At 45.7% G+C, this 13,860-nt stretch overlaps 1 protein-coding gene across 2 annotated transcripts in view; it reads left to right on the forward strand.

Annotated features, from left to right (window-relative positions):
- The window catches only part of LOC119897377 (NACHT, LRR and PYD domains-containing protein 12-like), a 45,435-nt gene that overhangs the window by 13,392 nt on the left and 18,183 nt on the right, over positions 1-13,860 (forward strand). The window contains exons 4-8 of one of the 2 annotated variants that reach the window (XR_005443403.1): positions 602-2,405; positions 6,481-6,657; positions 7,125-7,216; positions 7,674-8,019; positions 8,125-8,464. Coding sequence is in view for 1 of the 2 variants with exons in the window: in XM_038711030.1 (XP_038566958.1) it covers positions 602-2,405; positions 6,481-6,657 (1,981 nt within the window). In the remaining variant the exon portion in view is untranslated. Of the gene's footprint in view, positions 1-601; positions 2,406-6,480; positions 6,658-7,124; positions 7,217-7,673; positions 8,020-8,124; positions 8,465-13,860 lie in introns of those variants that run through there. The other variant, XM_038711030.1, reaches the window with a different exon arrangement.

The raw sequence follows: 13,860 nt of genomic DNA on the forward strand, positions 1-13,860 counted from the left end.
AGAAGCAAGCCTGTGACCGGGAGGTTGCCGATTCAGTCCCCGGACCAGCAGGATTGAATCTGGGTGTGGAAAGTGAGTTGGGTGTGCCCTCCCTCATTTACCACCCTTGAGCAAAGCCCATAAGCCCTCCTGTTTGTACTGGGCAGCTTCCAGGTGTGACTGTGTAATGGTTTCCTGAAAAGAGAGGCTTCCTCTCAGTGAAGCTATTAAAAAAAACAGAGGAGGGGGTCTACGCCACCATTTATGCCCAACTTACAATCTTTCCAGGAAACTGAACAAACGTAACCTCTTGGCCTCAGATGAAGATGCCAATGATGGTTGTTCAGACTTGACCTCAGGTGGTTCTAACGACCATAAGAACTGGTGTTACAACAGCCAGGAGCACTAAAAAAACCAGTGGTATCGATCATCCTAGCTAACGATCCCACAGAGGTTAAATGGCTGAGTTTCCCTACCAGTCAGTCAGAACTGAAGGACTCTCGCTTGGATGATGGCCGAAACGCTTCCAGTATCTTCAACCAAGTCCAGTTGCCCTTTTTAACCTTCAGTGGATAATCACCACACAATCTTTGTTTCATCTCACATTGTTTCTCTTCTTTAGTGAGAGATGGTCTGCAGGAGGTTTTAGATGAACATAAGATCAGTCTGAGGAGGAGATGTGAACGTGTGACTGAAGGAAGTGATGAAACAGGAAGTGGAACCCTCCTCAACAGGATCTACACTGAGCTCTACATCACAGAGGGACAGAGTGAAGAGGTTAATACCCAGCATGAGGTGAGGCAGCTTGAGACAGCTTCCAAGAAGAAGACCCTCCATGACACTCCAATCAGGTGCCAGGACATGTTTAAAGCCTTACCTGGCCAACAGGGAGCCATCAGAGTGGTTCTGACCAACGGCGTCGCTGGCGTTGGAAAAACCTTCTCAGTGCAGAAGTTCACTCTGGACTGGGCAGAGGGCTCGGAAAACCAAGATGTCGGTCTGCTGGTTCTGCTCTCGTTCAGGGAGCTGAACTTGATCAAAGATGAGCGGCACAGTCTCCTCACGCTGCTCCATGTTTTCCATCCAACATTACAGAAGGTCCCAGCAGAGAAGCTCGCCGTCTGGAAACTGTTGTTCATCTTTGATGGCCTGGATGAAAGCAGACTTTCATTGGATTTCCACAACAGTGAGGTTGTGTCTGATGTCACACAGAAGTCATCAGTCAACCTGCTGCTGACAAACCTCATCGAGGGGAATCTGCTTCCCTCGGCTCTCGTCTGGATAACTTCCCGACCTGCGGCGGCCAATCAGATCCCTCCTTCGTGTGTCGGCAGGGTAACGGAAGTACGAGGCTTCACTGACGCCCAGAAGGAGGAGTACTTCAGGAGGAGAGTCAGTGATGAAGAGCTGTCCAGCAGAATCATCTCGCACATCAAGACCTCCAGGAGCCTCCACATCATGTGTCACATCCCAGTCTTCTGCTGGATCACTGCTACAGTTCTGGAGCACATGTTGACTACAGAGCAGAGAGGAGAGCTGCCCAAGACCCTGACTGACCTGTACTCACACTTCCTGCTGGTTCAGATAAAGAGGAAGAAGCACAAGTACGATGAGGGACAAGAGATGAGTCCACAGGAACTGATGGAGGCTGACAGGGAGGTTCTTCTGAAGCTGGGGAGGCTGGCGTTTGAACAGCTGGAGAAAGGAAACATCATGTTCTACCAAGAAGACCTGGAGCAGTGTGGTCTTGATGTCACAGAGGCCTCGGTGTACTCAGGAGTTTGTACAGAGATCTTCAAAAGAGAGAGTGTGATCTTCCAGAAAACAGTCTACTGCTTTGTTCATCTGAGCGTTCAGGAGTTTCTGGCTGCAGTCTACATGTTCCACTGTTACACCAGCAGGAACTCAGAGGTACTGAAGGACTTCCTGGGGAAAGACTGGAAATCCAAGAAGAGTCCCTCATCTCTGCATGTCTTCCTGAGGAGTGTCATAGAGAAATCTCTTGAGATTAAAACTGGCCACCTGGACCTGTTTGTTCGCTTCCTTCATGGCCTCTGTCTGGAGTCCAACCAGAGACTCTTAGGAGGCCTGCTGGGTCAGACAAAGACCAGTTCAAGAATCATCCAGAGAGCCATCAACAACCTGAAAAAATTGAAGATTGATGAGATCTCTCCTGACAGAAGCATCAACATCTTCCACTGTCTGATGGAGATGAACGACCACTCAGTACATCAGGAGATCCAAGAGTTCCTGAAGTCAGAGAACAGATCAGAGAAGAAACTCTCTGAGATCCACTGCTCAGCTCTGGCCTACATGCTGCAGATGTCAGAGGAGGTTCTGGATGAGTTGGACCTGGAGAAATACAACACATCAATCGGGGGACAACAGAGACTGATTCCAGCTGTGAGGAACTGCAGAAAAGCTCGGTAAGTACAGATGTGATTAACATAAATCAGTGTAGATCAGCTGTTTAGTTCTTCAGATAGACACACTAAACCATTTTGTTGTGTTTTGTCACAAATGTTCTTGAGCTGTTTCAAAAGCTGTGGTTGTTTATTTCCGATAATTGTTACATTTTAAAATTTCTCTTTTTATTTATCTTCCTCTGGGTGACGAAGGTGACATGCAAACCTATAAAACACATGAAGGACTTTAGAGGTTGTGGTTGAGGTTTCATCTCAGTAGCATATGATCACAACATATAGGAGTATTTCACAGTTATTAGTGAATGCAATGTAGCCACAGACAGTGGGTCTCTCCTTATCCTTGTTGACTGATTGTTCTGTAGTTCTGTTTAGGACTGTCCTTGACACTACTGGTAGCATGAGGCTGGATTTGCAGCTGAAAAATCGGGCCCTACCACATTCTGTATGCCACCCAGCTTCTGGTACAGGCCATGGTTATCTCTTGCCTCGACTATTGCAATGCCCTCCCAGCAGGTCTTCCAGCTTGTGCGGTGAAACCCCTTGATCAGCCCAAAAGGACTCATGTCAGTCCATTACTGTGTGACCTCCACTGGCTCCCCGTGGCCTCCAGAATCAGATTCAAGTCAATAATGCTTGCATACAGAGTGACTACTGGATCTGCACCATCTACCTAAACTCCATAATACAAGTTTATGTTCCTTCTTCCAACGAACGCCACCTGGCTCTGCCATCCCTTCACAAAAAGTGATCCCAGTCCCTGTTCTCATCTGTGGCACCACAATGCTGGAATGAGCTACCACACGCCATCAGAGCAGGGGCGTGCCTTTCTAACTCCAAGAAGCTCTTGAAAACTCATCTCTTCCGAGAACACTTCCTCTTATAACACCTCTAACATGCACTTCCTGTGCTCTCCTTGTTCTATCCCCTTACAATTATCTTGTATTGGTTGCACTTTTTTTGTTAACTCTCACTTCTATTCCTAGGTATTTACCCTATTGATGCTGTTAACTCTTACTAGTATTTATTGCTGTTCTTACTAGTATGTATTGTCAGTTGTAGATCTCGTGCTGTATTTGATGCTTTGTTGATGCTTGTATGTTGTTGTTTCATCTCAAATGTAAATCACTTTGGATAAAAGTGTCTGCCAAATGAGTAAATGTAAACAAAGCAAAAAAGCATGATAGATGCAAAACACACGATGAAACAAATTAAGACAGGGCTGATTTTAAAACCAGGACATGCAGATGGGCCGGACATTTTGCTCACGAGTTGGGATGCAGAGACATTTGCATTATTTGAAAAGGGGGGAGTGTCAGTGAGGGACCCGGACCTTGTTGATGAGACTAGCTGCAGATGGCAAGAAGCTGTTCTTGTGGCCAGAGGTTTTGTTATTGATGGACCGCAGCCTCATGCCAGAGGGGAGAGTCTGAAACAGTTGTGTCCAGGGTGGAAGGGGTCAGCTGCAATCTTTCCTGCATGCCTCCTTGAGGTGTCCAGATCCTGAAGAGAAGGAAGATTGCAGCCAATCACCTTCTCTGCGAACGATCAGACGACCAGATAGTGATGGAGGAGGTGAGAATGGACTCAATGATGGTGGTGTAGAAATGCACCATCATTCATTGTCAAGCTGAACTTCTTCAGCTGCTGCAGGAAGTACATCCTCTGCTGGGCCTTCTTGGTGCTGGAGGTGATGTTCAGCTCCCACTTGAGGTCCTGAGAGATGATGCTGCCCAGGAAGTGGAATGAGTCCACAGTGGCGACTGGGGAGTCACACAGGATGATGGGGGAGGGTGGGGCTGGGCTCTATCTGAAGTCCACGACCATCTCCACGGTCTTCAGAGCGTTGAGCTCCAGACTGTTCTGGCTGCACCAGGTCACCAGATGGTTGATCATCCCCACCTGAGATGAGCCCAGTGAGGGTGGTGTCATCCGCAAACTTCTGGAGCTTGACGGACGGAAGAGAACAGAAGGCGAAACAAAGCAGCCATGAGATAAACCGTAATGATGGTCCTGAAATCAGAGACATGTTTTCTCAGCTGCACTTGTTGCATCCTGTCCGTCAGGAAGTCTGTGATCCACCTGCAGATGAAGTCAGGCACGTTCAGCTGGGAGAGCTTGTCCTGCAGCAGGGCCGGGATGATGGCGTTGAAAGCAGAGCTGAAATCCACAAACAGTATCCTGGCGTAGGTACCTGAGGAGTCCAGTTGCTGGAGGAAGGGCCATGTTTACTGTATCATCTACAGACCTCTTGGCTCTGTAGGCAAACTGCAGGGGGTCCAGGAGAGGGTCTGTGATGGGGATGGTGGACTGGGGCTGGAGCTGAGCGGAGGAGTTACGGGGTATGGTGTCCTATTGACTCTCAAAGCGGCAGTAGAACTGGTTCAGCTCATTTACCAGGCAAGAATCGTTGATGGAGTGGAGGCCTTTGGGTTTATAGTTAGTAATCTGTCTGAACCCCCTCAAGACAGAAGTGGCGTCGTTTGCAGAGAACTGATCTTTTAGTCTCTCTGAGTACAGTCGTATAGGTTCATGCACCTCCTTGCTAAATCTGTACTTTAACGCCCTGCACCCGGTCGTGTCTCTACTCCTATATGCTTCCTCCTTTTCCAGCCTTAGCTGTCTAAGTTTGAACTAGGGTTTGTCATTGTTATAACTCACCCTGGCCCATGTTGGTAATCACAGAAACTAATGTAGGATCATCATCATGACGTGATCAGAGTGTCCCAAAGCACTGTGGGGGGCCGCGTGATAGGCACTGCTCACTGTAATGTAGCAGTGATACAAAGTGTTCCACTCTCTGGTTGGACACTGTATTTGGGGAGTTCTTGGATCAGGTTTTCTTTGTTAAAGTCACCAAGAACAATAACAAGAGAGTATGGGTATGTCTGCTCCACACACAGTATCCGGTCGGCAAGCATGCGCTGTGCATCGCGCATGTTGGCCTGCAGTGGAACATAAACACCCACCAGAGTGAATGAAGCAAACTCACAGGGGAGCAAAATGGTTTACAGTTAATGATAAAATATTCCAGATCAGGAGAACAGTGCTGCTGAATCACTGTCACGTCGGTACACCAGCCAATGTTGATAGAAAAACAGACACCTCTACCTTTCGTTTTGCTGGAGAGTTCTGTGTCACGGTCCGCTCTGTACAGTACTTATCATGCAAAAAAAAACAGAGCGCACCTAACTCCAAGGCAGCTATATGCAGCGCCATCTTGGTTGTAGGTTTATACAGCTTTCATTTTAGCTTGTTTGTAACAGTTAGCTTACATTATTAGCCAAACTAGCGCTGTGCCTTTGTAAAACCAAAACACAGACAGCTGAGGTGGATGGGAGACTGAGCACATTAAAATATTGTGTTCTTAGTTTTGGAGAAAGTGGCAGACCACTCGGCCCAATCTAGAGTCCGGAAGCAATGTTCTCCTCAAAGATCAGCAGCTGATAAGGAATGAGTGGCCCCTGGGAATAGTAACCCAGGTCTTCCCGAGCAAAGGCAACAATGTGCGCAAAGTGGAGATTAAGGTCTCCCGAAAGGATTGGACTAACTGGTTTCTGAGACCGCTGTCAGATATTGTTCTTCTTGTTCCTCCTAAATAGATTTTTGTAACCTTCTGTTTCATTGTTATGATAAATATTGGCCTTTGAGCATGCCAGGCCGGCATTGTTGAATGGTATTTTGATAATAATTTGTGGTTTTGTATTGAAGTTTCACAACTTTGATCATTTTTAAACCAGTTGACAACATTCACGTCTCCAGAGTCGTAATGTGAAGAAGATGTTGACACTTGCTGCCAGTGTTCTCGCTGATGATGCGAGAGAAAGATACATAAATGTAAAGATTTTCTCTTCTTCATCTGCAAAATTAAAGCAAAACAAAGACTTAAAGTATGCAGGTATGAGATAATTATTGTTTCATGTCAAACACAGAGAGATCAGATTAGCTGAACCACTGATGAGAGCAATTTTATTTATCAAAAGAGAGACGTTGAACGGTTTGGTCATCAAATGCATTAAGTTAATTTAAAATGTCCTCTTTCATAATAACATATTTTGTAATGTATGTGTCCTGACAGACTTTATGGCTGTAGACTCTCAGAGACTCACTGTGAAGTCATAGCCTCAGCTCTCAAGTCCAACCCCTCAAATCTGAGAGAGCTGGACCTGAGTGGAAACGGAGATCTGCAGGATTCGGGATTGAAGCTGCTGTCTGCTGGACTGGAGAGTCCAAACTGTAGGCTGGAGTGTCTCAGGTCAGTTCACTTATTGTAACGAAAAACAGAGAAATAAAAGGTTTGACAGGACCGTTTTCAGCTCCCACAGACTCACATTGTGTGGTCCATCAGTCAGTGAAGATGAAGCTGTAGAGTGTGTGAGGATATAAACAGGCTGCAGAGAGTTTTGAGTGATAGGTTTGATAAAGAAAAGAAAAACATGAGTTCTGGTTCTGCGGCTCATTAGAACATATCAAAAGGTGGGTGCAGCACTTTTCAACAAACAAGTATTGCACCTGCTGAAAGTCACAGATGTTTTGAAAATAAGTGATATTTAAGAATTCTTCTTTCAAGTTCTTAAACCTGTAAGACCCACAGTTATAAAATTTCAACATCACTTTTAGCTCTCCCAAAAGTACATCTGCAAATTGTTTTTTTGAAAGACCACATTTCGATAGCCTCTTGTTTAGCCTCACAATGCCATTGGATACTAAATGTGGATATAGGTCTGCTCATGAAGCCATGAACTCATACGACCTGCGAACATCCCTGGAAGAACATCTCCTTGTTTCGTTGGACCGGATATATCAACATTGAAGTGAGTATATTCCCTGAAATATTTTTTTGTGATTGTTACAATGTCTAGTAATTATGCAATGTATGCATCAAATTAGATTTTCAGATTGTTATGTCTTTGTTGTAATTTTACAATGTTGGGTGAGAATGGTAGTCAAAATAGCATGTGCACCTTGCACATTACATGGAGACACTGCCCTTCTCCAATGTTCTAAATGGACAGGCCCAAATGTTATGAAATGTGGAGGGTTGCATGTATGGTGCATTGTTCAGGGACAAGTGTGAATGTTCTGCAATTTAGGGATGGAAGAGGTCTGTGGGGTTGCATATTACTTTTAGTATGTTAAGTACAGAGAGCACATAAGCCAGAAAATATTGTGTGACTTCAGTGGAATGTATCACATGAATATGATTAATGTGCATTGAAATTATTTATATTTGAACTACTCTAACTCTTACAACTATTATTTCCCTTTCAGAATGACACTAGCATGAAGAGGTGTTTACTACAGTCTGCATGACTCTCCTAAATGGAGAGAGTGATGTTGAGATGAATTCGTACAAAATTTTATTTAAGTGATGAAGAGACAGATGAATATGTCAATGAAGTGGACAAAGAGAGTCAGACACCCGCTGATTGTCCAGCTGATGATGATGATGAGAGCATCAAACCAACGAAACCAACGATGCCCTGGGACAGGTATCACTTCCTGAAAAAGGATTTCATCCCTTCTAAAGCTGATTTCTCTGGTCCGGACATCAGCAGTGGTGCTCATGCTGAACAGGAGACGGTTCCAGGTGCAGCAAGCATCCTCTATCGTCCTGGTAAAAATTTATTTCTGCTGTTTACCATATTTAATATTTCACTGATTATAGCATTTTCAAATGTATGTTTGACATTGCAATTGATTCCTTTCCAATCTTATTCAGACAAACACAGCTGTCAACACACCAAGGAGAAGGCGGCCATCTTCAGCCAGTGAGAGCCCTTTGACTGAAGAGACCATCCTCAGATATTGGGGATCCATTAAATGGTGTCCCAACCAAGAGGTCACGTAAACCACCAATGGATGTGCGCAGGGACATGGTCGCACATTTCCCAGTAAAGACAAAGTCCAATCTCTGTCTCTGTTTTTAGAGGATAGTAACTGCTTTTGGGACTACCATTGTAAATGAACACTGGTTCTTTACCAAATTTTCATTCTGTGTTGTATATAATATTTTATCCAGTTGTTTTATTTTTAATAAATTCTGATTCCTAAAAATATGACTATTACTTGATTATTATTCATGATATTTACCATTTTACACTTTCACACTCAGTGTGGACAGGAGGAATGATTACTGCCACCAATAACTTTTTAAAGAACATATTGCATGTGGCTGTTGTTTTTAAGACATACTTGAACAAATGTGGACGTCTCCTTTTAATGACATTGACCAGCTGTGCTGCCAAATACAGTCAGAAGAAGGTCATGTGAGAAATGAAATAATGAACAGTTTTTTTTACTTAGGGCTGGGTTGAGGCATTGACCGAATCAACGTCATTGATTATAAAAATACCGGTTTAGCTGCTCTGCTGGCGACCTGGACTCGTGTGCTACTGGTGCTGCTGCTGTTTTTATTTATTTGTTGTTTTTACTCGTCTATTGTGTTTTTTTTTTTTTTTGTATTGATTGTGTGAGTGTGTACGAGGGTACAGAGGAGCACCATGGCGTTATTTGCACAAGGACTATTATTGGCATTGATTGTCTGGCAGCTTCTGAGGATGTGTCAAAGTTTTCCACACTTGGAGGGTGGGCTACCACTCATCTACGCCAGAGACACGTTGTTGTCTCTCTGCTACACGGGAACAACATCGCCGCCCGCAGATTTATTCAACCTGTCCAAGCATTTAAAATCCTGGCATCTTGGAGAAAACTACGGAAGAGAGGCTGACGTGGGGGGACCCGACAGCGTCTCCGCCGGAGAGGCAATAGACCTCCGCTGCCCGACATAATCCTGAGCAACTTTCACTCTCTTAGGAGCAAAATGGAGGAGCTCCATACCAACATGAGGGTATGTTTTGAATACCGCAAGGCGGGTTTGCCGCTATTTACGGAGACTTGGCTCCACGAAGACATCCCCAACTCCTTGATTGAGCTGGAGGGTTTCTCCATTGTCTGTGTAGACAGGGATTAAATTTCGGGGAAAAGTTGAGGGGGAGGTATCTGCGTGTTTGAGTGAAAGCTGGTGCAGGAACTATTCTGAGAGAGCGACTGTGTGCAGCCCTGATATTGAACTGCTGTGCATTTCTCTAAGACCCTTTTACCTCCCGAGGGAGTTTGGCAATATTGAGGAATCGATGAAGAATTACATAAGAAAAAGCGGTTTTCAGCTGGAAAATCACGCTGAGAAAATTCTTATCCACCTGAGAGGCAGAGCAAAGGATGTTGTGAGATTTGGGATAAGAAATTGTGAACTTGATGTCCACCATAACCCATGGGCCATCTACGGGCTCCTGGTCAAACATTTTGGCTCAAGCCATTGCTCCACAGTGCCCCTAGCTGACTTTTACTCTACCCTGCCAAATGACCAAGAGGACCCCTTTGAGTATTAGCTTAGACTGAACAGAGCTGCTGAAGATGCTGCAAGCTTCCTTAGAGAGCAGGGTAAAACGTTTGACAACCCAAGTGTTGAAGTCACACGTATGTTCATCAGACATTGCCCCAGCAGAGATTTGGCTCTTACCTTTAGGTCCAAGATGATTGACAAGTGGTCAGCTCGTGAGGTTCAGGAAGTACTTGACAAATACCACCTGGAGAAGGGACTCAGGTCTACTGGGAGGAATAGACAAATCAGCATGAATCAAGTCGATGTCAGCCCTAACACTCCTTTAGTTTCAGACATCCCGGAACAGAAACCAGCCATGTTTCCTGTGTCACCTACCTGGCCACTCAAGGGAGGGGAGACGTCATCCTCCACATTTTCAGCAGGGAAACTGAATGATCTGCACACAGGGGAGGACAGCGCAGATCAAGTGAGTGAGCCTCCCACCTTGGATTTGACAGACATTAATGATTATGAAACATTGTATCACGCCTACAGCAGCGTAATGCCATCACAAAAAACACTGATTGTTCAAGGCCTTTAAAGACTTTCAGAGACTGTGATAGCCATTTCTACACAGATGTCTACTGATTGTGATCATGTTCTTAGAGCACTAGTGGACAGTGGATCTATGGTGTGCACTATAAGTGAAGCAGCCAACACTAAACTTTCACAGTCTGTCCTTAACATTGAAAAGAGAACTGCTGAGGACTTTGTTATTGTTGGTTGTGGGGGTCATCTGGTCACACCTTGTATGACCTCACTGCTTCAGTTTATGGCTATAAGGTGATAATTCCTGTTCTGGTGGTGCCAGGCCAAACCGATGACCTGATCCTTGGCAGTAATGCTATCAAGTGGCTCATTTCACAGATAATAGTGCCCAGGCTGATAACTTGCCCCATTTGATATCTGTGTTGTCCTGCTCAGACGGATATGAAGCAGTGCCACTTAAAATCGGCACGGCTAAGCTCAAGAGATGTGTCGCTCTACAACCGATGTCTGAACATTTGGTGTGGGCTAAACTCCCACCATCTGATGTTTCTGCAGTGGGAAGTACAGTCATCATCGAACCCACGCACAAATTCTAGTGGGGAGAGTTGTCACCTCGTTCTGGGGGGATGGCTGGGTTCCAGTCAAAATAGTAAATCTTACTGAAAAGCCACTCACCCTTAAAAAGAATGCAAAAGTTGCAGATGTGTCACCCTGTCTTTCTGTGCAAGACTTACCTGAGCCAGATCGCATCCAATCCAGTGCACAGTTCACACAGAGCTCGTCACCTGCACCTAGGTCAGACGATGAAATATCACAAATTTCGACTGACATGAGCTTGCGGGATTTGAACCTCTCTTCCTGTGAAGTCTCCCCTGAGTGGAAGGATAAACTGCTGGAGATCATTGAGCAGTATGAGTCCATCTTTTCGAGGCACAAAATGGACTGCGGTGAGGCAACAGATTTTGTACACAGAATCTGGCTAGTGGATGACAAGCCCTTCAGACTTCCATACAGGCGGGTCCCACCATGCCATTATGACAAGCTTCGGACTGCTCTGAATGAAAGTCTCAAAGTGAGTATTCATCTCCTCTCGTCCTGGTAGTCAAGCCAAGTGGTGATCTTCGCATCTGTAATGACTTCAGGTGGTTGAACGCAAGAACAGTGAAAGACTTACATCCCTTGCCTCATCAGACAGATGCCCTCGCTGCACTTGGTGGCCATGTCTTTTCAACAATGGACCTCACATCAGGGTTCTACAACGTCAGACTGCATGAAGACAACAAAAGGTACACAGCGTTTTCCTCCCCATTTGGCCTCCATGAATATAACATATAACAGTCCTGCAACTTTTATGCAGTTGATGATGTCCATCTTTGGTGATGAGAACTTTACAAATCTGTTATGTTATCTGGATGACCTTATGGTCTATGCACCATCTGAACGGATTGAACTTGAGCGTCTCCAGATGGTTTTCTCGTGCCTTGCCGCCAACAACTTGAAGCTCTCACCTAAGAAGTGCTACTTCCTTCGCCGGTCTGTTAAGTTCTTGGGACACATCATATGTGGAGATGGTGTTAAGACAGACTCGAGTAAAGTGCAAGCTATAGGTGATGTGCAGGAAGCCGACCTGATGGAATCTGATGGGGAGACACCAAGTGCTAGGAAAATCAGATCTTTCTTGGGAATGGTTCTCTACTACCACCATTTCATTGAGGGATGTTCTGCCAAAGCTAAACCACTGTTCCGCCTTGTGGCTGAGTCCGCCACTCCATGCAAAACAAGGAGAGGCCATAAGCCGAAATTCAAGAGAGGCCATGTTAGACTGTCTCCAGCTGACTGGACTGTTGAGTGCAGGGCAGCATTCGAAACTTTGAAACATGAGCTTGTGCATAGTGTCACCTTGGCCCATCCAGATTTTAATGCACCATCCATTCTTGCTGTGGATGCCTCCTTTGATGGCCTAGGAGCCGTCCTCTCACGGTTGCCTCCTGAAGGTAATGTTGCCAGACCAGTGGCGTTTACCAGCAAGACTCTATCATACTCCCAGCTGCACTATCCAGCACATCGGCTGGAGTGTCTTGCTCTTAAATGGGCAGTCTGCGATAAGTTTAGCCACTGGCTGAAAGGTCAATGTTTCACAGTCTGGACAGATAATAATCCATTAACATACATCTTGACTAAGCCTAGGTTAGATGCATGTGAACAGAGATGGGTTTCAAAGCTCGCAGCATACAGTTTTGATCTGCACTATGTCCCTGGCACAAAGAATGTGGTTGCAGACGCACTAAGTAGGGTGCCATTTGTCCAGTCATGCATAGGCCACCGTCTTGTAAATGAACCTTATGCCGTCTTGCTGAACCAAGTGAGTGAAATGGTGGCTGAGACAGTACAAGATGCATTTAGATATACTGCTGCTAACTGCCAGTTTGTTGTTGATCAGCCCACAGATGATGCGGTTGTCACCCTGCTCTCCCCTCAGGGGTCCCTCTCCCTACAGGATGTCTCAGCTGTGTTAGAGGCGCATGACTCTGGAGGCCGAGTGAGAGGCACGAGACCAGCTACTCCCCAGCTTGTCAGTGTCGACCAGACTGCCTCTCTACCCAGAAGTAAACTGGTTAATCTTCAGGAGCAGGATGATGTCTTGGGTAGGGTTCTCTTTTACATCCAGCGTCACAGGAGGCCCACTAGATGTGAATGTGCCGGTGAGTCTTGTGGAGTGATAAAAATGTTGAGACACTGGCCCAAGCTCTCCATCAAAGACGGCATGTTGTACAAGGTGAAGAAAGACAGGCAAATGAACATCCACCAGTTTGTTGTTCCAGACTCCCTCAAGGCCCAGGTCCTCCACGGCCTTCATGACTCAGCCGGTCATCAGGGACAGGCTTGCACACTCTATCTCGCCAGGCAGAGGTTCTTTTGGATAGGAATGGAACATGACATCAGTAATCATGTGAGGAACTGCTTTCGATGTGTGGTTGGCAAGACCCCAGAACCCAATGACCATGCTCCTCTTGAAAGCATTTGCTCCTCTGAACCAATGGAACTTGTGTGTATCGACTTTTGGACTGCTGAGCAGACGGATAAGAAGTGTGTGGATGTTTTGGTTGTCACAGATCACTTTTCTAAGCTGTCACATGCATTCCCATGTAAGAATCAGTCAGCAAAGCATGTTGCCCGTCGTCTATGGAATGACTTCTTTTGCATATATGGTTTGCCAAAACGCATCCATTCGGACCAGGGAGCCAATTTCGAAAGCCAACTCATTAAAGAGCTCCTGGAGATGGCTGGTATCTAGAAATCGCATACCACCCCGTACCACCCTATGGGGAATGGAGTTGTCGAGCGATACAACAGGACTGTTGGGAACATAAGGGCCCTGCCTCCCCATTCCAAAGCCAGGTGGCCACAAATGCTTCAGATGCTGATGTTCTGCTACAATTGCACTGAGCATGAGGCAACGGGTTTTGCGCCCTTCTTTCTCATGTTTGACAGGATTCCACGTCTTCCTGTTGATGTTCTATTCCAGCATACTCTCCCCAGCGATGCTGTTGTAAGCCACCGTGAGTTTGTCTCTCACCTGAAACG

This window comes from Micropterus salmoides, unplaced genomic scaffold (assembly GCF_014851395.1).
Source record: "Micropterus salmoides isolate LMB-PRFRI ecotype aquatic unplaced genomic scaffold, ASM1485139v1 Ms_hic_scaffold_1, whole genome shotgun sequence".
Taxonomy (NCBI): domain Eukaryota; kingdom Metazoa; phylum Chordata; class Actinopteri; order Centrarchiformes; family Centrarchidae; genus Micropterus; species Micropterus salmoides.